Source organism: Camelina sativa, chromosome 10, assembly GCF_030686135.1.
Source record: "Camelina sativa cultivar CO46 ecotype springtype chromosome 10, ASM3068613v1".
NCBI classification, from domain to species: domain Eukaryota; kingdom Viridiplantae; phylum Streptophyta; class Magnoliopsida; order Brassicales; family Brassicaceae; genus Camelina; species Camelina sativa.
The window spans coordinates 8,617,825-8,645,790 of record NC_141889.1 but is presented as its reverse complement, the minus strand read 5'-3'; the positions used below and the strand labels follow the sequence as shown (position 1 = coordinate 8,645,790).

The window sequence follows — 27,966 nt, the reverse complement described above, 5'->3', positions numbered from 1 at the left end:
TGCCCGACCACCTCCGATGAACCATCTCTGTATTTTCGGTTGTTTGTGTTACGTTCATAACCAAAAACACGGTGGGGATAAATTTGCTTCCCGCAGTAATCGGTCCGTGATTCTTGGTTATCCTTTCGGGAAAAAGGGTTGGAAAGTGTACAACCTTGATACTGGTGTAGTTTCTGTTTCTCGCGACGTTGTCTTTCTTGAACAGGAGTTTCCATTTGCTCATACTAGCTTGGATTCTCTGACTGCACCAGCTACGACTATACCGACTCCTATTATTGATGATGATGCGTTCCTTACTTTGGATTTGGTTCCGTCCTCCAGTGAGGGCTTGCCGGCTGAAACTCCTTTGGCCACGCAACCACTTGTTTCTCCTCCGCCACGAGTTACTGCTTTGGGAGATCCTTCGGCCGTATCTCCCGTTTCCTCTCCGGTGACTCAATTGACTTCTTCTTCTCTGCGTTTGGACTCATCACGTGATGATGTTGTGTCTGATTCTTCTGATGTCTTGGATGTGTCTACTCATGACACACATGAGCCTATGGGCAAAGGTTGTCGCCAAAAATTTAAGTCTACACGCCTTCATGACTATGTGACTAATACGACTCATGCGGGGTCCGATGGTGTTTTTGTTGAAACTTGTTGGTACCCTATCGACTCCTATGTCGACTGCTCTCAATTTTCGGATCACCATCGTGCGTTTCTCGTTGCGATCACGTCCGGTAAGATACCTAGGACGTTCGCTGAGGCTATTGAAGATGATAATTGGCGTGAAGCTGTCCGTAGTGAAATGACATCGCTTGAGGACCAAGGCACATGGACGACAGAGACATTACCTCCGGGTAAGAAAGCTATTGGGTGTAAATGGGTATTTACGTTAAAATATCAATCTGATGGCACTCTTGAGCGCTACAAGGCTCGGTTAGTGGTCCTTGGCAACAACCAGACCGAGGGGCTTGACTATACGGAAACGTTTGCTCCTGTTTGTAAGATGACTACTGTGCGTTCTTTCTTGGAAGTTGCGGTGGCTCGGGATTGGGAGGTTCATCAAATGGACGTTCACAATACTTTCTTACATGGTGACTTAGAAGAGGAGGTTTTCATTCGTTTCCCTCCAGGTTTCCGTACTCATGATAAGACACAGGTTTATCGATTACATAAGTCTCTTTATGGGCTTAAGCAGGCGCCTAGATGTTGGTTTTCAAAGCTCTCTACTTCTCTTAAGGAATATGGTTTCGAGCAGAGTTTGAAAGACTATTCATTGTTCACCTATGCTGATGACACTCGGCGTATTCATGTGCTCGTCTATGTTGATGACCTTATCGTTACTGGGAACTCTCATGCAGTCATTGCTGATTTTAAGACGTATTTGAGCTCTTGTTTTCGTATGAAGGATTTGGGTATCTCTAAATATTTTTTGGGCATTGAAGTGTCTCGGAATACTACTGGTATGTATCTGTCTCAACGTAAGTATACACTTGATATCATTTCGGATACTGGTTTGCTTGGGGCGCAGCCTGTCTCTCATCCTATTGAACAGAATCATCGTCTGGCTACGGCTACGGGTGCATTGCTTCCTGATCCGTTTCGCTATCGTCGTTTGGTTGGTCGTCTTATTTACCTTGGGGTTACTCGGCCGGATCTCTCGTACGCTATTCATTTGTTGTCTCAATTTATGCATGCTCCGAGGGTGGAACATTGGGAGGCGGCTCGTCGAGTTGTTTGTTATCTCAAGACCAATCCGGGTCAAGGTATTCTTCTCCGTTCTGGTACCGATCTTCGTCTTACGGCTTGGTGTGACGCTGATCATAACGGTTGTCCCTTAACTCGACGTTCTCTCACTGCTTGGTTTATTCAACTTGGTGGTTCTCCGGTATCTTGGAAGACACGGAAGCAAGATGTGGTTTCTCGTTCGTCGTGTGAGGCTGAATATCGGGCTATAGCCGAAACAGTGTGTGAGCTTCTATGGTTGCGTGAGGTTCTTGTTTCCATGGGGGTTGATTGTTCAGTTCCGGTTTCTCTATATTGTGATAATGAGTCGGCTATTCATTTGAGTAAGAATAAATGTTAAAATAAATATAAAATAATAGTGTGTCGTAATCTAAATGGTTACTATGTCGACTATTTTACGTGGACTATGACATCTCTCTTCTTTTGATCTTACCGAACATAACTGAGTAAAAACCACACACACAATGTAGACCCTCTTCATCTTTAATGGATATATATATATATATATATATATATTAATATATATATACATATATATTATATACACATGCTCATCCTCATCCTCCTTCACTCATTAGTCATTACACAAAACAATACAAGAGCTCTTCCAAGTGTGTACATTTTTCTTAGATATATGGGAAAAGGTCGGGGTTTAACTGTTAGTCGGAGCGAAAGGTTTCTAGGAAGTCCTCATCAGTCTGGTAACCGCCACGTGGACGTAGAAACCTCCGTTGAGCTGGAACTCATGGAAGAGGATGTCTGGTCGGTGCTCGAGCCTGATCAACCAACAGAAGAAAGCGCTTGGACAGCACGCTCCCTCGAGGCTAGTGGCGGAGAACGGAGACACAACGGAGGAGGTCGTGCGAGTGGACGTAGAAAGAGACACGTGGCGACTTCTGCGCCGGTAAAAGTGCCTGACTGGAGCAAGATCCTAAAGACAGAGTCCGTCGTCGGATCAATGCATCATAATAATAATGATGATGCTGACGTGGCGGATAATGACTGGGAAAGTGGGATGGTGCCACCTCATGAATACGTGGCTGCGCGTAGTCGTAACGGTGACGGTGGTTCTTCTGTGATTTTGGGCGTGGGGAGGACGTTAAAGGGACGAGACATGAGACGGGTCAGAGACGCCGTATGGAGCCAAACAGGGTTCTATGGTTAATTTTACTTAATTTAATTTGATCAGTAATTAATCTTATAATATATATTTATGTCTATACAATAATATCACAATGTATTTCCGATATTTAGTTTAACGTTAATCAACTAGTATATTATATTCAGTATGAATCAAATCATCAATGATGATCATACGTATCCAAGATTTTTTTTTAATATAATTATTTTATACCACGCATTAGAAAAATTAATACAACTTTCTCTTAAACTAATGGCTTAGAGATTACAATAATCAAGATAGCTGAAAATGGAATATTTCCGTGAAAACAAATAAAACCGTTAATGTCAATAAAACATAGATGGAAAATAAAAATCTTCACATTCACCAAGAATGGTAATTAAAAAAAGATAAAAAAAAAAAAAAAGACATTGTGAAAAATCGAGCAAAATTGCTTCTTCTCTAACCTAGAACACAAGAAATTCTCCACACAAAAAAACCCTAAAAATGGGTTGCTTTAGCAGCAAACACCGGAACACAGAGAGTGATCTCATCAATGGCAGCGTACAAAGCTCAATTCCGACAAATCAATCCCAAAGCTATGTCTCTCGTAACGTCTCCGAGCCTCAGAAACCTCCATCTCATCAAATTCCGACAACAACCCAACCAAATCATCGTAATCAACAACAACAAGAAGCAAAACCCATTGATAAGGTGATCGAAGAGAAGCAGGTTCGAACAACACCATTGAAACCAATCGTCTTTAGAGAAACAGAGACAATTCTAGGCAAACCCTTTGAAGAAATCAGGAAACATTACACGCTAGGTCACGAATTAGGTCGAGGCCAATTCGGTATAACCTACAGCTGCAAAGAGATTTCAACGGGGAACGTATACGCTTGCAAATCAATACTCAAGAGGAAACTAATGAGAAAGCAGGACAGAGATGACGTGAAGAGAGAGATTCAGATAATGCAGCATTTGTCTGGACAAGAGAACATAGTTGAGATCAGAGGTGCGTACGAAGATAGACAATCTATACATCTGGTGATGGAGTTGTGTGGTGGTAGTGAACTGTTTGATAGGATTATAGCTCAGGGACATTACTCTGAGAGAGCAGCTGCTGGTGTTATTAGATCGATTTTGAATGTTGTCAGATTTGTCATTTCATGGGAGTGATTCATCGTGATCTCAAGCCTGAGAACTTCTTGCTCGCTAGTACTGATGAGAATGCTATGCTCAAAGCTACTGATTTTGGATTGTCTGTGTTCATTGAAGAAGGTGAGTCTCTTCTTCTCCTTTATAGTTATATATATGCAAATGCTTTAGATTTCATAAGATTCTGATGAATGTTGGAGATATGTTATGGATATATATAGGTTTTGTCAGGAATGGTCTGTATATTAAGAATCTTATTTCATTTAGTGATGTTTTGGTGAATAGTATTAGTGGTAAGTTTTAAAACAGAGGTTTAGCTAGTTTTGTGTGAACTTGGGAATGTATGCAAGTGTTTTGCTGACACACTGTACAAATATGTAGTATGATAGAACTAATTGTGTGTTCGTTTTTTCGCTATTTTTCATAGTTGATTCTTGTGTTCATATGCTTGATGTGCTGATTTATAAACTGAAAACAAACAAAAAAATGCAGGGAAAGTTTACAGAGATATAGTAGGAAGTGCCTACTATGTTGCTCCTGAGGTATTAAGAAGAAGCTATGGAAAGGAAATTGATGTTTGGAGTGCAGGGATTATTCTATACATCTTGCTTTGTGGTGTACCTCCTTTTTGGGCTGGTAATAAAAGTTGAACACAGTCTTTGATTTGTTTATCCACTTAATAACTATGTGATTTATATGTTTTCTATTGTTGTTGGTACATTGTAGAAAATGAGAAGGGGATATTTGATGAGATTCTAAAGGGAGAAATTGATTTTAAGAGTCAACCATGGCCTTCTATATCTGAGAGTGCTAAAGACCTTGTGAGGAAGTTGCTTACTAAAGACCCTAAGAAGCGAATCTCAGCGGCACAAGCTCTTGGTAAACTCCCATTAAACCTCTCTGTAAGTATTGTTTTGTAGCCAACTTACTTTGGAATGCTTTACTAATCTGTAGTGATCCTTGTGGTGCTTTATTTTTAGAACATCCTTGGATAAGAGGAGGAGAAGCACCGGACAAGCCTATTGATAGTGCTGTGTTATCTCGGATGAAGCAATTCCGAGCAATGAACAAGCTTAAGAAGCTAGCTCTTAAAGTAAAACTACAAACGCTTCTTCTCTGCAAGTTACACATTCTCTTTTGTTCTGCTTAATCATTGGCTGTGGATCTTGTTTTGTTTTGTAGGTTATTGCAGAGAGTCTCTCGGAAGAGGAAATAAAAGGTCTTAAAACCATGTTTGCCAATATGGATACAGACAAAAGCGGCACAATCACTTACGAAGAATTGAAAACCGGGCTGGCTAGACTTGGCTCTAAACTCACTGAAGCAGAAGTTAAGCAACTCATGGAAGCCGTAAGTATTACCATCCTCTTTGCCTTGCTTCTAATGTTTCATATTCTTCTAAAAAAAAAAGATGGAACCTGAATAGCTTTTTTATATATATATATATATATGTTTCAGGCTGATGTAGATGGTAATGGAACAATCGACTACATCGAGTTCATCTCAGCGACGATGCATAGATACAGATTTGATCGAGACGAACACGTATTCAAAGCCTTCCAATACTTCGACAAAGACAACAGTGGGTAAGTTTTTGGTCCCTTGAAGAACAGAGTAAATATAAACTTGAGAGCTATTTAAAGACAACAATACACTTGTGGATACAGGTTTATCACAATGGATGAGTTGGAGTCAGCAATGAAAAAGTATGGTATGGGAGATGAAGCTAGCATCAAAGAAATCATAGCAGAAGTGGATACAGATAACGTAAGCTATACGCTTCCCTCTACATATATAGCAACAAAGAAGTTATAAACCAATTAAGATTACGATTAATGATGGGTCTCTGTTATGCAGGATGGAAGAATAAATTATGAAGAGTTTTGCGCGATGATGAGAAGTGGTACCACACAGCCACAACAAGGGAAACTTCTTCCATTCCATTGATTGATAGAGAAACTTTAAATTATTTAGATAGCCAACATTTTTTACAGCCGTGCAAAAGAGTTGCTGACGTGAACTTAATAACTTATGAAAAAAAAAAGAACAGTTGATTTCTACAATGTGATTTCTCAAACCATACTACATCTTAACATCTACATATACAATATATTTCCATTCTAGGATAGATATCATTTTGCAGTAATGGATGGTGAAGTGCCCACGCAGGAACAAAAAACTAAAGAAAACTTTTTTTTTTTAATTTTACTAAAGAAAACTAAATTAAGTATATTTATCAAAATTAGTAAATTATTAAATAAACTAGATTAGGACCCGCGGTACACCGCGGTACAAATTGTTTATAACCAACAAATTTTATTTGTTGGTTAAATATGTTATAATTGTATAATAATTTTTAATTTTATGATTTAAAGTTTAAACCATATAATAACATAATATAATTTATTTTTTACATAATATTTATTTAATCAATTTAATTAGATATGTCTCTTTTCTGGTACCGATAGTGTTAACAAAATAATGAAATTATGTTTTACCCGTGTAACACCAAATTAATGATATTAAAATTTAAATCTATATAAATATCGACAAACCCTTTCCGCTATATAATTTCGTCCAGAGATATTTTAACTCGCACTATATCATATTAATTTTTTATATTTATTGTTTTGTATTATAAATATTAGCTTGAGTTGCTATGTTTTTTATTAAGATTGTAACCATTTACATTTTATAAGATTGGCGCTTCTTATAAAGTTTAAATATTTATAATACTTAGAATTTTTAAAAAAGTTGAACATTTCTCGTAAATTGAGTAATATATGTCCGTTTTTAAAAATTTGTATTACATCATATGCAGGAAAAAATAACAATTTTTATTAACTTGTGTTATAGAATAATTCAAGATAATTTAAAAATAAATTTAAATAAAAATGAAAATGAAAAGGAAATAAGGAATTATATATTTATGTTTGAGAGAGGTAGAAATATTTCTTTATTTTTTTAAACCTTACTTCTAATTAATTTGAAATTTTTGGTAACTAATATTAAAGTCAATGCATTAAATGCAAAAACTTTCAAAAAAGTATTTTTGAGCAAAAACTACTCCAAAAATACTAGTATAGAATAAATAATATAGAGAAATACCATAAAATAACACTAAAACAAGGGAAAAAGTGTTATTGGATACCACTTTAAACTTCTAAAGAATTTCACTAGCAATATAAACCATCAAATTAATTTTAGTAACGCTCTAAACCTCTAAACTATGATTTTTGTTTACACAGCCCCACAAAACGACAGAACCGTAACGACCGTGACGGAATAGATAACCGCCGTTAGTAGAACCGTTAACCTCCGTGTTAATAGACATCAAATTTATTCCATGTTAATAGACATCAAATTTGTTTGTACTCTCAAAAAACATGGATGATTCAAAGGTGCTTCTAAGTTTTCGGGCTTTGAATCATAGGAAATATGGTGTTAGGTTATCCGATGCTGAACCATATTGGTTACCTCGTAATGGGAATTTAGCTGCCCAGTGTTTGGCTAACCTATTCCATGATGAAACCCTTCTTCCCAATAACAACAAGAGGAAAGCAGAGCTTCCTGCTGATTCAGGAAGACCAAAATATGATGTTTTATGATTGTAGTTGGTTAATTTGGTACCATATGTATTCTGAAGACATTTTAAAGTGCTTGGATTTGGTTGTGTTGATGAATAATATTTGTGTCAGAAACTCAGGAGGTTGAGCTCCGTTTTTTTTTCTTTTGTGTTATTTATTGGAAATTATCTTACGGAGAATTGATTTTTGAACTACCATAGCTATGATTTGATTCTTGACCTTTTCTGATTAAAACTTGAATCCGTACCTAACACTCTTTAGGTAAGAACAGATTTGACACTCAAAACTCTAAGAGGAGATTTCTACGGGGAACACATACGCTTGGGACATTATTCTGAGAGAGCAGACAAAGTCTTTGATTTTTTTATCCACTAAACTTTGTGATTTGTTGTTGTTGTGTTACATTTGTAGAAAAACTGAAAAGGGGACACTCGATGAGATTATAGAGGGAGAAATTGATTTTTCAGAGCCAGCCATGGCCTTCTATATTTGAGAGTGCCAAAGAGACTAAAAATTTAATTAGATAGCCAACATTGGTTGATAGAGAGACTTAAATTAAAGAGTTTCTGACGTGAACATATTAGAACAATCATATGTTACACCGTCTCACTCACTGTTTAAGTGTTTAGTTAATGGTTGTGGTATTCCACATGGTCACCACCATATTTGATCCCTTTAGTTATTAATTATATTTAGCTCTAAGGTGATAGACACAAGGAAAAGGTGGGAAATGCAAAATCACAGTGGAGAATACATACGATATGACGACATACGTATTTGATTCAAGAATGGTCTTGCGTACACAAAAGATTGTTTAATATAAACCGATCATAAGAAAGTACTGAAATTTAACATTAGTCGTCGTCACTTAACAGGGATTCAAAAGAGCGGGGACTTCCGTTTGTGAGTTTCTTCGGCTTTGGTGCGCATAACAGAGATTCAAAAGGGCGCGACTTCCGTCTGTGAGATTCTTCTATCAAAGTCTTTGAAATGATCAGGATGTGCTACAGCAATCTGGACACCCATCTCTCTTAAAGAGTCACATACACTGGAGAAGTTGGTGCCTTGTCCAAAGTCTTTGTTTAGTACAAAGTCTTTGTTTTTTGAGATTATCACAAAATTATATGGATCGGGTCCCAATGCTAACAGAAGAATGTTTAGTACTATCCTGTCAAATCTATCATCTTCATTATCTGGAATAGTATAAACCAACGGAGATATGATACACCAACGGAGAGATATACATATAAATATATAAAGGGAAAAAGAGGGTTTTAAGTAAGAATTCACCTCCAGGATCACAATTGATTAGGATGGGAGTATGGAAATAAGGATCCAAATCTGCTTCTGACGGTTCCTTATTCGGATCAACGATGTGAACCTCGAAGTTCGGTATCCCACGAATACCCTCCTCCTGGAGACATGGTTCGATATTCTCATACGTCGACCAAAATTCGTCAACCGTAGGGATTTCTTCGTCCTTTATGACCCACATGACAACCGTTTGACGAACTGTGAGAGATTTCACAAAACGGATAACGATTAAAAAAAAACCTATTACGAAACATCGTAAATATAATAGAAAACAGATCCATTAAAATTAAACTATGACAGAATGACAGAGATGAAATCTAATCCAGATCGACTTCGAGCAAGGGATACTACTTACACTGGGCTGCTATGGTGGTGGGCACGGGGAATAATCTTTCACCGGTGATCAGGGACATGGTTTCGTTTCGACGGTAGAGGAGTTACCCAAAGAATATAAGAGACGCGGCGGACGTTGCTTTGGTTTCGATGAGAGAGCGAGAGACCTTAGCAATTTAGGGTTTAGAATCAAAACCCTAAGGTGATATTTTCTTTCTCTCTCTATTTTTTGTTTTTTTTTTCTCTCTCCCAATAATAAGAGGAAAGCAGAACTTCCTGCTGATTCCACCTACCAATCTCAAGGCAGACTAAAAATATTGCTGATGTTTTTATATATGATTATTTTTATTTTAGTTGCTTAGCATGCATCATATGTAGTCTGAAGATACTTAAGGGTTTGGATTTGATGAGTTAAAACTTGGTATGTTGTGTGTTCCAATATAATAAACAATTAAGTGGCCTCTAATTTCTTCGTATTTTCTTGGTATCCCACTAGTTCATGGTGAAAAAATGGTGTTGTCAGTTTGGTTAATGGTGGTGGTACTCCACATGCTCATCCCCAAAAATCGAGTATCGTCAACTTTTTCGGATGCAATGAGTAAAAAACAATTAATACAGGTGTGTTAAGAATAGAAAATTTCAAGACACAAGCAGAAGCTGGCAAGTACAATTATATGATGCAAAATCACAGTGGTGAACAATGGTTATAATTACATACGTTTTTGATTCAAGAATAGTCTTGCGTACACATTCACATTATAAAAGCAAAAGATTGTTTAATATATTAGACTCTGATCATATATAAAAGTATTGAAACTAACATTTAGTCGCCAGGTAAACACTTAACAGAGGTTCCAAAGACGAGGATTCCTTTTGGTTACTATTATTTTGTAACTAACAAATCCAAATTTACATAAATATTTTTTTGTATTGTACAGCGTGTAGATCACTAATCAATACTCTTCCTTATCCACGTGTGGCCACAATACTTTGTTCCCTTATCCAAGTGTCGCCAATGACTTTGTGAGGAAAACAAACAAACCCGGTTAACAAATTTGAATTCATACAAATAATAATCAATAAATGGCTCCACCACTCTTTATGATCATGATAGATTGGAAATAATCAGCTGTACCAATTTTCTTCTAAGAATTCTAAGAAGAAATAAGCAAGAGTGAGAACAATTTCATGGAAAAATTATTGAGTTCATACATGCAATTTCACATACGAAATATGATTTATACACGATATCCGACAAAAGAGATCAAAGTTTTCACTTCGGCTTTATTTCCGTTGGCAAAAACACATCGACTCCCATGGACTAAGCCAAAAATATGAACCGGCCCAAACTTAGTAACTTATGATCTAGGTTGGTCTTACCGAGCCGGTTGACCCGTTTGTCATCGTTAGAACAACTAACCAACCTACGGATTACAAAGGATCCATCAATTATTCTTTTTTTTCTTCGGCAAAATTTCTTTATAAGAAGGGGGAAACTCAAAAATGTTACAAGATAACAGAGCAGTCTTTGCTAAAGAATTTGCTTATCGCTCTTTCAACGCGGTATAAAAAAAAAAGAAATAGAAAAAAAAATATTACTTTCAAGCAAAGAGATAGATGCTAAAATATCATCTTGCTCATTTGTATGACCGTGGGATTGAAGAAAAAGAACAAGTTCTTGACAACAACCTGAGGAGCGGCCACCCTAGATACACCCGAGGCTATGGCTGCACTAATCGCATCTTTCATAGCAAGTGCCTCCGCCACTAGAGCTGAGGGAACAAAGGGTCTTGAAGATGATCCTTGGAGAATCATAGAGTTTTGAGGATCCTTAACGATCCATCCCATTCTATCAGCTTAAGCTTGTAGAATGTGGCCCGTTTCTTTTATTTTGCATTTTTATATATTTTTGGAGTGAGTCATTTCATATTTATGTCATTTCGTAGGAAAACAAATATTCGGTAAGATCAGTAAAATAGATCGATATCACACATACATAGTGCAGTATATATATCATGCATGTTGAATAACTTGTTCATTGTTTCAACATATTTATGTACATATCAATTCAACGTGAAATTATAATCAAAAGATTCAGCCTAATTACACTTACTAAATACCGTAAGCCTGGATTGTCACATCCCCACGAAAATCCATTCCCAGGAGTTCTGATTTGATTTTCTCTTGCATTGAACAAGAATCGAGATCATAATTAGGGATTAGGTATATAATACAAAACTGCATCTTGGCATTTGTCATTTTTTATTTCTTCTTCAATTTCAATATAAAACTTTTTAACCAAGAAAATGCATAAGATACATAAGTAAGATTTGTTTTTATCAAATTTTGTAGGGGAACACTCGACGAGTGATTAATGTGAAAACTTACTGTTGTATCATTCTTCAATACTTGGCAAGTCTCTCCAGCATCAACCAAATGTTGACATTGCCCAGGTTCATGAATGGATTGTTTACGAACAATCTTTCTACCAAAATGTGCTAGCAAATCATGCATCCATATATATCCCCAACTAATAGATATGAGAGATTTCTCAGCTAAGATGTGAAGACCTTGGCTCACATCAACAAAATTCTTTGGGAAATGCTCTTCCACTTTCTCAATCCATCCATTTTTGATAAACCATGCTATACAAAGATAAACATCTTTGTCTTCTTCACGTAATGCATCGTAACTAAACTTCGAAATGCTTTCAATTTCTCCGTCAAGGCTATTCCGTAACCTTGGTAGTTCTTTTTTCCACTCATTCTTCGACATTCCTCTAAAATAAGCTCCCATAACCTTTAGTCCCAAAGGAATCTTACCAGAACGTTTTGTAACTTCCAAAGCAAGATTCTCAAAACCATCAAATGGAGACTTTTGACCAAAAGCATACATGCAGAAGATTTCGAGAGCCTCAACATCAGATGGAAGCCCCACCTCGTATATATGGTTAATTCCATGTGCATTCAAAAGCCTTTTATCTTGCGTTGTGATTATAATCCGACTTCCAGGACCAAACCATCCATTTTCTTTTGCCATTGGATCTAGTTGCACCGACTGATCCACATCATCAAGAACAATAAGCACTCTCTTGTACTTTAATCTGTCTTTTGCAACTCCTAAATGATGAATCTTAATATCATCTTGGTTTATTATTTGAGACAAAAACTCTTTTTGTAATTGCAGTTTTATATTGTACTCATCGTGACAAAGTCTTGGATACCGTCTTTTGGTGTTCTCCATGAAAACACTAAGCTGGAACTCATGAGAGTATTCTTCAAATAAAAATCTAGCAATAGTGCTCTTGCCAATTCCAGACGGACCCCAAATCCCTATCATCCTTACTTTATCGGAGTCTAAGCCTAAAAACGGCTCAATCTTTTCCATATGAGCTCTCATTCCAACTAAATCGTCGAAATCGTTTGATGGGGCAGAACTAATCAACTCAATTGAAACATCAGTTGCGATTCTTTCAGTCATGGACGCTTCATTGTCCCTCACAAGAGGAAAGATAAATACATCGGATAAATAGTCATGAAAGATTACATACGCATTCAAATTATTTGGTTTTCTAGCTCAATATTGGATTAAACTTACAAATAGATGTATTTTTTTTCAAAAAAAACCATATTTCAGAACAACAATCAAATCCTAAAACTTGAAAAACGTTTACTACAAATTTGGGGTATATTTGTATTTTTGAAACTAATTGTTTTAGTGATATTTTAAGGATTTACTTTATGTATTACATTTTGATGAGCCTAATATTGATAAAGAAACGCCCATTTCTTTTTTTTCTTTGTATATCGAGTACTTCTATAAAATCGTACTAAATTTTTTTTTTTATCCACAGAAGGTTTTTTCTAATTTTGCCTAACAGTGTGACATGTGGCACTCTACTTTGGTAACACATGTCATTGTGGTTAATTTTAAATTCAACGCTCTATTTTTTTATTTGACTTTATTTTATTTGTATCTTATGTGGTGTATAGTTTGTAAAAAGATAATTGTTGTATAGTTTGTTTTTTTGAAATTTTTTTCAACATTGTTACAAAAAATATATTCCTTCCATTTTTTAGTTTTAGCATCTAATATATTTCATAACGAAATCATACACCATAGAACTTAAAAAGAAAACTGATCAACCCAACTAAAAAATATAAACAAATTAAAACCAAATAAGAATAGAAAATGGTTTCATATTTTTGAAGTAAAAACTGAAACCAAATTAATTTATGATAGACTAATTTAAAAATATAGAAGATTTTCTAATATATTTATACATATATATCACATTATATTCAATAATCATATATAATGTATTAAAGACACAACTCAAATTTGTATTTAATAGTATTCTATAAGTTACAATTTGATTGTCTTTAAAACATATGTACTAAACAAAACGGTATCATAACATAATTGTTTTATCTCTCCCATGAAATAACAGAAAACAATAGTTTCAAATTTAATTTATTGTTAATTATACTATTTATTTTAAAATAATTAGAAATAGAGACAATTTATAGAAGAAAAACATATTTATATTAAATTTGACACAATTTTATTTTCATGAATTTTATAAAAAAAATTAGTTAGACTTAGCTTAGAGTATAAGATATTTGTTTTGTGATATCGTATCAATAAATTTTTTAAAATTGACTTATCATATTATAAAATTATTTGTTGTTAACTATTACTTTTATATATGAAAATAAAATCAATATATAAGACAACATAATTTATCTATCAAAGTAAGGTCTTACACCTTTTTTCTTAGAATACTTATCAGTTTTTTTTTCAAAAAAATCAAATTATAAATAAATTAATTTATCTTAATTATTTAACGAACAAACAAAATTTAATTAACTTTGCTATAACTAATTGTCTTATTACTATAAAATGGTTTCATACATTCAAAAGTAAAAACTGAAACCAAATTAATTTATGATAGACTAATTTAAAATATAAAAGATTTTCTAATATATAAAAACTCACATTATATTCAATAATCATATATATTGTATTAAAGACACAACTCAAATTTGTATTTAATAGTAATTTATAAGTTACAGTTTGATCGTCTTTAAAACATATATACTACTAAAAAACATAATGGTATCATAACATAATTTCTTTATCACCCTATGATATAACAGAAAATAATAATTTCAAAAATTAATTTATTGTTAATTATACTATTTATATTAAAATGATTAGAAATAGAGACAATATATAGAAAATAAAAAAAATATATTAAATTTCACACAGTTTTCTTTTCAATGATTTTTTATACAACTGGTTAAACTTATATTATAAGATATTTGTTTTGTGATATCGTTTTAATAAATTATTTTAAAATTATCTTATCATATAAAAACTATATTTTTGTTAACTATTACTTTTAGATGATGACAATAAAATTAATATATAGGACAACATAAAATTATGTATCAAAATAATTAAGTAAGATCTTATCTTTTTTCTAGACTACTTATCAGTTTTTTATTTTCCAAAAAAGAAAAAAATATAATTTATCTTAATTATTTAACGAAAATACCATATGTAGTTGACTTTGCTATAAAATAATTGTCTTATTACTATAGTAACATACAGTTTAAATAATTTCAATAATATATTGTAATCAAAAATATTTAGTGGTATGTACTTTAACTTTCCTTTTTTCATGACCCTTCTATGAAACAATATATAACATATATATATTATAAATTGTAGTTGAACCGTAGTATTATGAATATTATTTTTCAAGACATATATTAACAATTACATCTGTAAATTTAATATATAATTGAATAAAAACTTCATTTTTTAATTTCAAGTTAATAATGCATACATAAACCACGCATCGCGTGGGCTACTTTCTAGTATCTTATATAATAAGAGAAAGTTTTCCTCAACTTCTTCTAAAAACATGACACCTGACTAATTATATAGCTGACACATGTTCTCATTCCACTTTAAAAACCTTTGTTTTTAACCACTCAACAGGCTTTTGACTTTGTAAAAGGCTCATTATTAATCTACTTTAACTCTATTTAACTCTATTTATTGCCCTTACATAAAACTTAATAAGTACTGTTCATGTAAGAATTAATCTAATGACTTTTCTCTTTTACCGCTGGACCATGCATGTTTGAATTCCCTGAGTCAACAAAAACTTGGCAGCCCCTTGAGCAAACATTGGTGTCTTTTGAACCGACTAATATGTTGCTCATTTGGAAGAAGTATTTCTTCCCAGTCGCTGTTATACAGGTATGTTGTCCCTTGAAACGGGATCGGTTTATACCTCCAAACGTTATCTCCCCCCTGCTCTAAAGAGAGAAGGTCTTCCAAGCCAGATGGAGAATATTTTCTTCTTAACCTTACCTTGCCTTATCATCGACTCCCAAACAGAAAGAGTTCTTGTAGCAGAATCTTGAGGATTTCCAAGTCCCAGTATACCATCAAAGGGCGCTTTCAAAAGTGGATCAGCCTTCTTGGTAGCAAGAGCCTCTGTAAAGTACTGATTGGTTATCGTAATTCCACCAACATTGACAGTCTCACTGCTTAGAACACCTTTGAGAGAACCTGTACCGTATTCGATGGCTACATTCTTTCCTATTGTACACAAATCAATACAATAAAAGTAGGATGTGTTTCTCTCCAATGTTGACACCTCAGCATTTTGGAGAATTCTAGAGTTGACACCTAAGTTAAAACAGGTAGCCAATCAAATTATAAGAATTAATACAGCTTAATTTTAATATCCAATAATATTCATATCTCCTTACATGTCACTTTTTAAAGTTAATTTGCTGTATTTTAAAAAATAGTCCAAGCCCAACAGACTAATAGCAAAATGCAGTTACGTAGGAATTTAATTGTGCTCATAATTAAAAGTCAAGTAAATAGCCCAAATCGTAGAAAAAGAAAATAGGTGAAAAAATGGTTGTCGTTCAATTACTCAGGAAACCGAAAAATTGTGAGACATCCAGAATTCAATCTCAGCTTTTGATTAATTGTGAGAACTACGGTAAAGTTTGTTGTTCCTTTCCCTTCGCATCACTTACCATTTTCTACTCTAAATTAAAATATTTTACCTTAACGAAGACAATAGAAAAGATTGGAATATTGGATGTTACTTTGTATTTTTCGGAGACGCATTTTGAATCCGGTAAGAAATACAGTAAACCACACGGCTTCACAGATTGGTATTATCTCATGCAATAGAAAAATAATGAGAGGTAAGAATATGAATGTCATGGGAAAGCTACACCGAAGAGATATAGTTATAGTATGTGGTGAGAGACAATACTATACAAAAATTATCCTCAAAATAATTAAAATAAAACAGTAGAAAAAACATTCTCGCGGCATAGCGCGGACACGATCCTAGTCTTATATAATAAAAAAAAGTTTTTCTCAGCTTTTTCTAAAAACATGACACCTGACACATGTTCTCATTCCACTTTAAAAACCTTTGTTTTTAACCACTCAAGCTTTTGACTTTGTAAAAGGCCCATTATTAATCTACCTTTACTCTATTTATTGCCCTTACACAAATTAGTCAAAATACAGGCCCACCAAAATATATTGTCAGCACCTAAAACCAAACGACAAAAACGATGGCAGTTCACCTGATCTCATCTTCTCACTTCTTCACCATCGTACCAGCAGCCTTAGTGCTTTTGTACTCATCTTCCCACCTCCGACGTTTCTTTCTCCATCGAGCCTTTGAGATTTCATTTCCGTTTATCAGCTACAGGCTAAAGAACGCTCAATCAGTCAAGCCGCTACACACATGGGTCGACGAAGGGACCATCAATGTTTATCTTTCTAACAGGTTTGTTTCAAAATCCGATTGGGTCTCATCACATCTTACGCTTCATTTCCATTAATTCTCAAATTTAGCATCATCTCCGTTTTCCTCCTATGGTATATTTTAAAAATCTCCTACACTTTTCCAAATTTGGTTTAATTATCTTCCACTACCATTAAATTCTAATCCATAAGATCCTCACCAGCTATTCAAAATTAATTTATTATTAATTATACTATTTATTTTAAAATGATTAGAAATAGAGACGATTTATAGAAGAAAAATATGTATATTAATTTTGACACATTTCTATTTTCATGAATAATTATAGAAAAAAAAATAGATTTAGAGTATAAGATATATGTTTTGTGATTTCGTTTTAATAAATTAATTTAAAATTGACTTATCATATTATAAAATTATTTGTTGTTAACTATTACTTTTAGATATGAAAATAAAATTAATATATAGGACAACATAGTTTATCAATCAACGTAAGGTATTACACTTTTTTTTTTCTTAGAATACTTATCAGTTTTTTTTTCCAAAAAAACCAAACTATAAATAAATTAATTTATCATAACTATTTAACGAACATACAAAAAATAATTAACTTTGCTGTAACTAATTATCCTATTACTATAAAATGGTTTCATACATTCAAAGTAAAAACTGAAACCAAATTAATTTATGATAGACTAATTTAGTATAAAAGATTTTTTAATATATAAAAACCTCACATTATATTCAATAATCATATATATTGTATTAAAGATACAACTCAAATTTGTATTTAATAGTAGTTTATAAGTTACATTTTGATTGTGTTTAAATTATATGTACTAAAAAAAAACATAATGGTATCATAACATAATTGCCTTATCATCCTATAATATAACAAGAAACAATAATTTCAAAATTTAATTTATTGTTAATCGTAATATTTATATTAAAATGATTAAAAATAGAAACAATATATAGAAAACAAAAACTATATTAAATTTCACACACTTTAATTTTCATGAGTTTTTATTAAAACTGGTTAAACTTATAGTATAAGATATTTGTTTTGTGATATTGTTTTAATAAATTATTTTAAAATTGACTTATCATATATAAAACTATTTTTTTGGAAACTTTTACTTTTAGATGATGACAATAAAATTAAGAAATAGGACAACATAAAATTATCTATCAAAAAAATTAGGCAAGATCTTACACTTTTCTTTCTAGACTACTTATCTGTTTTTTATTTTCCAAAAAAATATAAAAATATATAATAAATATAAAAAATATAATTTATCATATTTAACGAAAATACTATATATAGTTGACTTTGCTATAAATAATTGTCTTATTTCTATTATTACTATAGTAACATACTGTTTAAATAATTTCAACAAGACATTGTAATCAAAAATATTTAATAATATTTACTTTAACTTTCCTCTTTTTCATGACCCTTCTATAAAACACTATATAACATATATAAATTATAAATTATAGTTGAACCGTATGAATATTATTTTTTAAGACATATATTAACAACTACATCTGTACAATTCATATATAATTGAATAAAAACTTTGTTTTATATTTTAAATTAATAATGCATACATAAACCACGCATCGCGTGGTCTACTTTCTAGTATACATATATGTTTTGGTGTATCAAAACTTGTCCATTACAAGTTTTTTAAATCAAAACTTAGCACTTAAATAGGTGAGTAAATTGGTGAATTGACTCAATTCTAACTAAACACAAAATTATAGTTTACTACACAAGTGTACTAATACATTTGGTTAACAAACAAATATTTTTTTCAGCTAGTTTAGGTTTGAGGAACAAATTTGGTTTGAAGGACAAGTACGAAAAATTGGCAATCTTAAATATTGGTAAATTGATATATTAAAGAAAATGGTAACATGAGTAAAATCCCCAATTACGACCTTTATAGGAGAGTGATTTTTGTAGATATTTTTTATTTTTTTGGGTTTTTGGACTTTCGTTTCAAGTTTTTGATAACAACGGAAGTGAAACAACTTTATCTATTTCTACGAAGGTAACAAAATCTTGGTTGGAGGATTAGTGATTTTATCAAAATTCAAAACTAAAAACACATTTTAGTCTCTCACCATTCAAAACAAAAAAAAAAGTAGAATTAGAAAAGACCAACCAGTTGCTTGAATGGTAACCCGCAATTGTGGCCACTTTTGCTATAAAGCTTGTCTCCATCTTTTAATGTCCTCCTTACTTTTACCGGCACAAGTTTTTCTGAAAGCCTTCCCGAAGTCTCCCGTCAGGCATTTTACATCAGATGGATCTACTTTATGAAAAACAGCCATCACAGTTTGACCTAAACTTTCTCTACACTTCATAATCTCCACCAATTCTTCAATACACCACTTTGACGAAGCATAGTTCCTCGAGAGCAAGATGATGGCGACCTTAGATCCTCTAATGGCACGTATGAGTTCAGAGCCGATGGATTCTCCTCTCTTGATCTTATTATCCATGAATGGTGTGATTCCCTTTCTTTGAAACTCCTTTTGAATATGACTGAGAAAGTCTCGGCGGACATCTTCCCCGCGGAAGCTTGGAAAGACGTCGTGTGTCCACTTGTGAGACAAATAAGATGGAGGTGATAACGAAGAGATATCCATTTCTTTTATTTCTTCTTCGGATCTAAAACTTCTGAAAATCATGAAGAAGCATATTGCAGCTACAACAATGGTAAGGAAAATCAGAGAATCCATTTGTGTGGTGGAGAGAGGATTAAGAAGCTTTCTCTAGAGATCAATAAAGAGTCTTTTTATATAATTGAAAATAGTGACACAAGACGTTGACTATACATATTGACTGAGACCGTTGATCCTAGCAAGAGAGCTTCGTAGAAGCTGTGTCATTTAAAAGAAACCACCGTAACTATCAGTCTATGTCCGGAAGTTGAAATTTTATATGGCTCCACCCTCTATATGATCGTTGTGAATAATCCGCTAGCTGTACCAATTTTCTTCTAAGAAGACAAAAGAAAGAGTGGAAAAAAAAAATTCATGGAATCAGTGATCAAAGTCAATGTTTCTACATAAAACATTAATGTGTTCATACATGCAGTTTCACAGCAAAGAAATCAAAGTTTTATCTTCGGCTTCATTTCTGTTGGCCAAAACACATAAAGTCTCATATATATATGCATGGACTAAGTGAAAATATCGAACCAGCCCATATTTAGTAACTTATGGTTTAGGTCGGTCTTACCTGGTTGACCCATTTACCATCGTTAATTAGAACTAATTAACCTATGATTTACAATTGGCTCATCACTAAAAGTCCGTATTAACAGATAGAAAAGTCATTATATAACAAAATAAAATCTGGTTGAAGATGATTTGATACACTATTCACTTAAGGGATGAAGATGATAATCAAAAAGATATGATACGTATTCCATGTGAATATATGACATTTCCCTTTCCTTTTCTTGGAAACGTTTGGTCTAAAGGATGGTAAAAGTTCAATGTGGATGCATTTCTGTTTAACATAGATCAAATTAATTAAAGTTGTACAAACCTTTTTCACTGATAGGAACATTAAGCGTAACAAAGATTGAAGTAAATGATGAGCACTTGTCTTGCTTGATGTGTACGTAATCAAAAATATTAAGGATGTTGTCATGGGCCGCAGAGTATTGTTGTCCTATCATTTACAAATTACAATCAAGCATGTATCCGTTTTATATGTTATATCATACATAGATGATAGATCCGCTTTAATTCCCTTCATGTTTCACAGGTTTAAGAAACCCGTATACATAGACTGAAACAGAGGGGATGTGATAACACATTCAGAAGGTGCCAAACTATTTGAACTTGCGATTGTCTTCTTGATCAACACAGGTCATAGTAGTAAGAGCCTGAATCCACTGTCTACTACTCTAGTGTAAACATTGGCTGGAAAATAAATTGGATTCGAAATTGGTAGATAGAAATAGGATCTAAAAGTACACAAGCGAAAAAATGTCCACAGAAATAAATACACAAACTTGCAAGTAAATGAACCACGTTTAGTTTTTAACCTCAATTATTTTGTTGAAAACAAATGAAACTCACTAACACTGTACATAATTAAGTTAATGTTGCTCCAAGTGTATCATGTTTAAATAGCTTTTTCTTTAAACATACACACCATTGCACTTGTTGTCTACACGCCACCACCGTTATTGTCTGTCACGTCTCTAGTTTTAATAAAAGTAAGTTTTAGTCTACCTAACGTTTTCTGTATACTATAGTATTTTCTAATTGAAGTGTTTAAGACTTTAAGACCATCTTTATCGGTACTTCTTAGCAATATTTCTTAGGTTTAATCTGATTAAAAATAAATCAGAAATGATAATATTGCTAAGAATAACCTCTTAGCTAAGGGGTTTAAGAATTTATAAGAACCATCGACGTGCTAAAAAATGGTTGGATGTAATATTTAATATAAAATAAAAAAATTACAATTTCTTTTTTTTTTTTTTTTTTTTGCTTCTTCGCTCTCTCTCTCTCTCTCTCGCGACGAAGAGTTGCGAAATTGATTGAGGTTTTTCTCAATGATCTGTTGGAAGTGGAGTAGATCGATTCGGGTTTTGGTGACTTTTATCTGTTCTCGGCCTTTAAGCTCATCCTCCCCACCGATGGCGGATCTCAACGGCGATTCTCTGTGAGTTAATCGACAAGTTGGTTGGATGAAATCGGAGACCACCAAGTCGTAGCCTTTCCTTCACCAATCTCTTTCTCATGGTATGTTTTGTATCAATTTTTTTGTTTGGTAAGGATTTAGAAATTACGGTTCTATGATTTTCAGAGTTTGGGTATTTTTATTCGGGTTTATATGTTTATGTTTCTCGCAACTTTTATGAAACGATACCCGGCGATGAAAGCTTATGTATTGCTATGTTCTGATTTCTGGGTTCAGAACTGGGCAGTTCATAGAAGTGGCTATATATATATATATATATATATCTCGGTTTCTGCTTATAGCTCATCATGGTGCTGGTGTTAGTTTAGGTGTCAATATGTCTATCTATCCTATATGGGCTGAAGGTTAGTAAAAGGAATGTTTTTGGTTTTCCGAGTCTCGAGAGGAAGATGCTTGAATGGTAAATCAAAGGTTTTTTTGGCTCTGGTCTTGCAGGTTGTGTGAATGGATACCTCCGCTGTGTTGAATACGAGAGAATCCCATCCAAAATTTGGCCTTCTGATCTCATGATTTTGTTATATGTGACATTTATAATGTTAGGGTGGTCCATTGGGTGGTTACGGTGTTCCTCCCCTTGATTTGTTATATATGTGACAGTACCAAGTATATTCAGATCAAAAACGGTTGCCGGAGGGCGTTCTTAAAGTAACAACAACATCAAACTAATCGATTAAAAGGTATAGATAAGTCTTTCTTCACTTGTCCGCTGAGTCGAATTTGCTTCTTCTTTTTTTTTAATGGGTTTGTTTGTTTGTTTTGGGTTTAACAGGTGTGTGTGCGTGTTCGTGTTCTAACTCTCATTTGGATATTTTTGCTTTACTCAGGCAAGTCGTTCCATTACTCAGTACTCACAATAACTCAATACTTTTCGCTTAAGTAAAAGTAGTCCCCATCCATTAGTGAGACTGAGACTGAGACTGAGACTTTTTGGTTTTGTTGTTTCAGCTTCTCTAGATGACGAAGATATATGGAGGTTTACTTTCTTCCCATTGCTGTTAAGGATGATGGTGACTTATTGACCCAAATGATCCTCTTCTTATTGCTCTGTAAGTAATCTCAAATTCCTCTCAGATTTTTTTTCTTTTCTTTGCCCTGTTTCGAGTACACCCCTTGTCTACCCATGGATTCTTTATTTTTTTTTTTGAACAACAAGGTGCTACTGAAGTGGAACTCGAGAAGCCCCCCCCCCCCCCCCCACTTCAAATTCACTAACACAAATTTCTATTTATTGGTCTTCTTTGTTTTTCTCTCAGGAGGTGGTGCAAAAACCAACAGCTTCTGTCATACCGTTGTCAAAGGATCACAACAGTGGCTCCCTGCAGCAATATGGAGTGGGTTAGTTTGCACTCATGAGACGTGCTTATAGATAAGTTTGCACTCCTTCTAATTTATTCACTGATCCATTCTAATTTATGCACCCATTTGTGATTTCTGCTTCTATTTTTATATGCTTTTATGTTTTGTATATGCTTTTATGTTTTGTATGTTTAAAAGTTTATGAATGCAATAATAAAATCTTCATTGTTTAAACATTTAAAAACTAATTTTTTTTTTTAAAAACTAAGAACCTCACTTATAAGAGTTTACCATTGGAGGAGTACAATTTTAATTAACAAACAAAAGGTTCTTATTTTATAAAAGTACACTTTTTAATACTAAAAAATGTAAGAACCCAAAAATACAAACCTACCAATAAAGATGCTCTAAGTACAGAATATGTGCCCTTGTAGAGAATCTCATCCGTCAGATATTTTTCTCAATATATAAAACGTCTTTGTCCATTATAATTTAGTGCGGGTCATGTGCATAACGCCATATTTTGTTTATTTTTTGCTTTCGACTTTTGTAGTTGTGGCCCGTTACTTTTATTTTGAATTATTATTTTTGGAATCTTTTTCATGAGTCATATATCATATTTATGTCATTTACTACGAAAACAAATATTGGGTGAGATCAGTAAAATAGATCGATGTCACCCATACACAGTGCTGAGTGATCATGCATGTTGACAACTTCTTCATTGTTTCTACATATTTATGTACATATCAATTCAACATGAAATTATTTTTAAAATATTCGGCCTGGTTACTTAGCATTACATCGTCATACATGATACCGAACACCATCCATCATATCATACATCCTTTCCATTATCATTATATCATCCCCACCACCACAAACCCAAAATCAACAAAGAGCCAACATTAAATAACTCAAAGACCACTAACATCATAATTAAAGCATTAAGGCTACAACAAGAACACACAAAAGAAGGGCGTGGTCACCACCATGATGCATTTCATCATCACCCTTTCTTTGATTTTTTAATTTAAAAGATTTCTTTATTCATCTTGGTTCGTAACCAAGCAGAGAACCCAACACACCAGAGCCTCTGTCTTTTCTCACTTTTTCCAACTTTAGTGGTTCTTGTTTGCGAGATTACATTGCTTCCTGATCTCACCCTTAGAGCCAGTCAAAGGGTTGTTCTCGGATAAGATTTGGATCGCCCTAGTGAACTCCTTGAAGAAGTAGGCCTGGTCCTTGGCCATCTTCTTAACAATTGGTCTGGTCCGTTTGTCATGTGCGAGCTGATGGTCCACAAGAAGCAAACCCTTGTTGTCTAGGATGTTACGGTAGTAATTGTTGTCTAGCACCATGGGCGTGCCACGGTCATTACGCACGTACTGGACAGCCTTTGGGTCAGGGATCGAGTCAGGACACTTGTGTAGCATGTGAGGGACGTGGTCCGGGTTCAAGGACGGGTCCACCTCAGGGTACAAACGGTGGACCAGCTTGACACAGTGAGTTCTTCCCACGCTGTGTGACCCTGCACGTGTCATCATAGTTATAAAAAGTCAAAATCTAACAATATCCAAACTTAAAAATCTAACAAGAAACTTAAACTTCGCTTGCCTAAAATTCAGATATCAACTGATTTGATTATTATCTTTAATCATGCATGAGTTATTTGGCCAAAATAACCTTGTGCTAAGCATTAAACAAAGACTATCGAGATATCGGATAAGGATTACTTTTAACTTTCCAACTCAGATCGCATATTCCTATGTGAACCGACAAGACTACCTCAGTGGTTTCATATTACATGCATAAAAATTGACCAAAGTGTCCTTCCGGGGAAAGGTAAACGGTACCTAGGAGGGCTACGAGGCCAGGAGTGTCAATTCCGATGGATTTGAACTTGTCAAGAACGACGGAGATACTCTCGTTGTGGTCAGGAAGATATGACTCAAGCATATCTGTCCTGCTCTTTAGTCCATCTCTCCTTCCTGTCTTCAAAGGAATATGCGGTCCTCCCACCTACACAAAAGAACCCCACACAGTTTTGTCAAAAAAAGGAAACAAACAGCACACAGTTTTGTCAACGACACGATTATTGTCCTTTAAAACTTACTGCTTCGATGCCTTCTCTTGCGGACAAGACGAGAATGTCAGAACATGAGACTACACCAGGGCACTCCCTCTCGAGAGCTTCCTTGATCTCCTCGATATACCTGAAGTTTCTCAGTCCGAAGCTCCTGTCGTGTTCTTTCTCTCCTAGCTCTCTTCTTGTCGAATCCAGCAAAAGCGACGCATCACATGACTGTTTTCAACCCCAAAAAAAAAAACAAAGCGAAAACAGAGCAAACCGTTAGCTCTGTTTCAATTGATAGATCTTCAACAGAGTACTTTTACAACTAAAACCATCCAACAAAAAAATGATTTTCAGACAAAACACACCATGCAGTACACATAAAAGATCATTGAGAGAGAGAGAGAGAGAGAGAGAGAGATGTAGAGAGATCGGACCTCGACGGCGCAGTCGTGGAAGATGTTACGGAGCCAAGAGAAAGCGGTGTTCTTGTGGCGTTTGTAGAGGAGTTTGACTTGTTCACGGATGATGTCTTCGGCCTGAGGACACGTGTCCTTGTAGAAGTTCATCATCAAACCTGACTCCTCCTCTGTTACTGCTTCAGTTGTTGCAGAGAGTGCCCATAGGCAAAGTATCGCCACCAACATCACTCCTTTACCTCCCATTTTTTTTTTCTCTCTCTTTCTTCTTCTCACACTACTCTTGAGTTGAGTCACTGAGCAAGCAATGCAGCGTCCTTAAATAAAGGGAAATGAAATTTTTCTTTCTTTTATTTTTTCAAAAAATGAAAGAAGCTTAATCTGAAGGTTATAGTAAATTAAATCAAGTTGGTGAAATTTGATAGTTTTGATAAAATAAATAAATTTTACGTGACAGATCTGATCATTAAGCATTATTCATCTTTCACTTTGAAAAGCCAAAAAGATTATTATAAGACTACAATAATTGTATGTCCCGTCAGTATTAAAGAATCTATATTCAATGAAAAGCCAAGACTTTTATTATAAGAAAATTTAGATCATAATTCATACACACTAAACATAATTAAAGAGTATAGAAAAAGAAAAAGGAAATTGCATTCTTAGTTGATGCGACAGCTGCATTAGCATAAGGTTTCCAAGTATATATATTTTCTTCTGTATGAACTTTCACATTGATTGTTGCCTTAAACATTCTAAATTTTGATTTGTTAATGTAAAAGTAAAAATTGTAGAGTTTCACTTGAAATGACTTATTTTCTTATATAGTTCCACTGAAAATTTAATTGGGTAAACCACACACTCTGGGTACTCATTCGAAGGACGTGTGAGTGTCTGAGTGATCATGCTAGCTTAAAGCTAAGTCCTAGAGAGTGCTATGAGAAAATAAATAAGTTCGTTGGGAGATTTTAATGTGGATGGCATTTTGAATAATTTATCTCATGTAGAAGGGTGTTTTTGTTTTGGTTAGCTAAACCAATCACCAAGTTTTGGATTTTGGTCTCATTGAGTACACATAAGTGGGGACCTTGTGACTATAGAATCTTACAAAAAAAAAGAACTCTGCTTCTTTTGTTAATAGTACAAACAAAGGGGGGCGGCTGTTTACAACTATAATTTATGGGGTGTAATAGCTAAAGTCAAAAAACACTCACGGGGTCGATTTGCAATTATCCTAAACGTTTGTTATTGTTAAAATTGTTAATACAGCGGATAAACCGGATTTTCTATCACGGAATCTTTTTAATTTTCGATGAAGTCAAGGTGGATTCTTATTTTTTTAACATGACCAGTTCGATCATGTAATCTACAATACAATTCCATTTGTACGTATTCAATTACTTTATGTTCTGAAATTATTTATATACATATATATTCAACTAGTACTATTTAGTATTTACGTAATGTAGTTATTGTGAGAGTTATGCACACTGTAAAGTCTTCTCAAATATTGAATGAATCTTGATCCACGTGATGAGCTATACTCAAACACGTTCACCACTCTTCACTCTCGAGGGTTCCCTTTTTCTTTCTTTTTTTTTTTTTTTTTTTTTTTTTTTTGGCTCAACATCTACTTTGCATTAACCAATAAAAGATTACACATTGTCTCCATCCATAAAAGATTTTACCCAGTTTGGCATGATAGAATACAGTTTGGAATCATAATTTGAAAACAAAATAGATTCCTTTGCAATCCTATCTGCAACTCCATTAGCATCCCGATAGATAAACAGAATTTTAACCTCTTCAAAGCGCTGGATCAAGCGGATGATGTCATGTAAGATAGGTTGAAGTTGAAGTTTTTCCGCTTCTCCCTTGAGGAGTGACACCAATTGTTGAGAGTCTGTTTCAAATATTACCTTGCGGTAGTCCAATCTTAACAGTGATAGTATCGCCCACCTAAGACTCTCTGCCTCCACTTCCAAAACCGAATTAGCTCTAGGCAGTGCCCTTGCGCCAATCCAGATCGCCTTCTTCATATGGTCTCGGAGAATCCATCCCATTCCACTCTTAGTATTCTCTGATCTCCAAGCTCCATCAGTATTGCATTTGAACCATCCCTGAGGTGGAGGTGTCCATTTGTTTCTCTGGTTTTTTGGTGCAGGTAAGTGATTTGGTTGTGGTTGCCCCTCCTTTCTCATCCTCCATTCCTCCTCGTCTTCAAAAGCTTTTTTGACTACAGCTTGGGCATCGTATTCCATTCCTTTGAACACATAGTCGTTCCTGCATTTCTATAATCTCCATAGGATCCAGGATCTATATTTAGAACTGTCTATGTTTTTTTTTGTTTTTTCTGTCTATGTTTCAAAACTCAATA

The 27,966-nt window shown here is 34.1% G+C and overlaps 3 protein-coding genes, 1 long non-coding RNA gene and 3 pseudogenes across 10 annotated transcripts; 3 read left to right on the top strand and 4 right to left on the bottom strand.

The window, feature by feature from the left end:
* Positions 1 to 2,204: 2,204 nt before the first annotated feature.
* Positions 2,205 to 3,014, top strand: LOC104718126 (protein S40-6 pseudogene; annotated as a pseudogene). Its single transcript, XR_015568837.1, has one exon. The product of XR_015568837.1 is annotated as a protein S40-6 pseudogene (transcript).
* Positions 3,015 to 3,277: 263 nt separating this feature from the next.
* Positions 3,278 to 6,086, top strand: LOC104718124 (calcium-dependent protein kinase 15-like; annotated as a pseudogene). The gene is made up of 8 exons (XR_015568836.1): positions 3,278 to 4,129; positions 4,499 to 4,642; positions 4,733 to 4,885; positions 4,987 to 5,099; positions 5,189 to 5,356; positions 5,465 to 5,592; positions 5,674 to 5,773; positions 5,864 to 6,086. The product of XR_015568836.1 is annotated as a calcium-dependent protein kinase 15-like (transcript).
* A 2,258-nt stretch (positions 6,087 to 8,344) lies between these two features.
* LOC104718123 (uncharacterized) lies at positions 8,345 to 9,631 on the bottom strand. The gene is made up of 3 exons (XM_010435798.2): positions 9,263 to 9,631; positions 8,884 to 9,105; positions 8,345 to 8,786 (listed from the first exon to the last, which is right to left on the bottom strand). The coding sequence occupies exons 1-3, from the start codon at positions 9,318 to 9,320 to the stop codon at positions 8,533 to 8,535; spliced, it is 534 nt and encodes a 177-aa protein (XP_010434100.1). The 5' UTR covers positions 9,321 to 9,631; the 3' UTR covers positions 8,345 to 8,532.
* A 1,842-nt stretch (positions 9,632 to 11,473) lies between these two features.
* On the bottom strand, positions 11,474 to 19,958 carry LOC104720205 (disease resistance protein TAO1-like; annotated as a pseudogene). Its single transcript, XR_015568835.1, has 2 exons — positions 19,237 to 19,958; positions 11,474 to 12,736 (listed from the first exon to the last, which is right to left on the bottom strand). The product of XR_015568835.1 is annotated as a disease resistance protein TAO1-like (transcript).
* Positions 19,959 to 21,377: 1,419 nt separating this feature from the next.
* On the top strand, positions 21,378 to 23,332 carry LOC104718122 (uncharacterized). Of its 4 annotated transcripts, none has more exons than XR_015568832.1 (6): positions 21,378 to 21,841; positions 22,017 to 22,144; positions 22,236 to 22,477; positions 22,570 to 22,624; positions 22,746 to 22,846; positions 23,054 to 23,332. It is a non-coding gene; the product is annotated as an uncharacterized LOC104718122 (long non-coding RNA). The 4 variants fall into 4 exon arrangements; XR_015568834.1 differs by having other exon boundaries at positions 21,544 to 21,841; positions 22,954 to 23,332; XR_015568831.1 differs by lacking the exon at positions 22,017 to 22,144 and having other exon boundaries at positions 21,403 to 21,841.
* A 532-nt stretch (positions 23,333 to 23,864) lies between these two features.
* LOC104718121 (peroxidase 42) lies at positions 23,865 to 26,269 on the bottom strand. Its single transcript, XM_010435797.2, has 4 exons — positions 25,608 to 26,269; positions 25,213 to 25,401; positions 24,953 to 25,118; positions 23,865 to 24,627 (listed from the first exon to the last, which is right to left on the bottom strand). The coding sequence occupies exons 1-4, from the start codon at positions 25,833 to 25,835 to the stop codon at positions 24,218 to 24,220; spliced, it is 993 nt and encodes a 330-aa protein (XP_010434099.1). The 5' UTR covers positions 25,836 to 26,269; the 3' UTR covers positions 23,865 to 24,217.
* A 975-nt stretch (positions 26,270 to 27,244) lies between these two features.
* On the bottom strand, positions 27,245 to 27,850 carry LOC147935908 (uncharacterized). The gene has a single exon (XM_087468512.1). It carries the CDS (start codon positions 27,848 to 27,850, stop codon positions 27,245 to 27,247), a length of 606 nt encoding a protein of 201 aa, XP_087324638.1.
* Between the last annotated feature and the right edge of the window lie 116 nt (positions 27,851 to 27,966).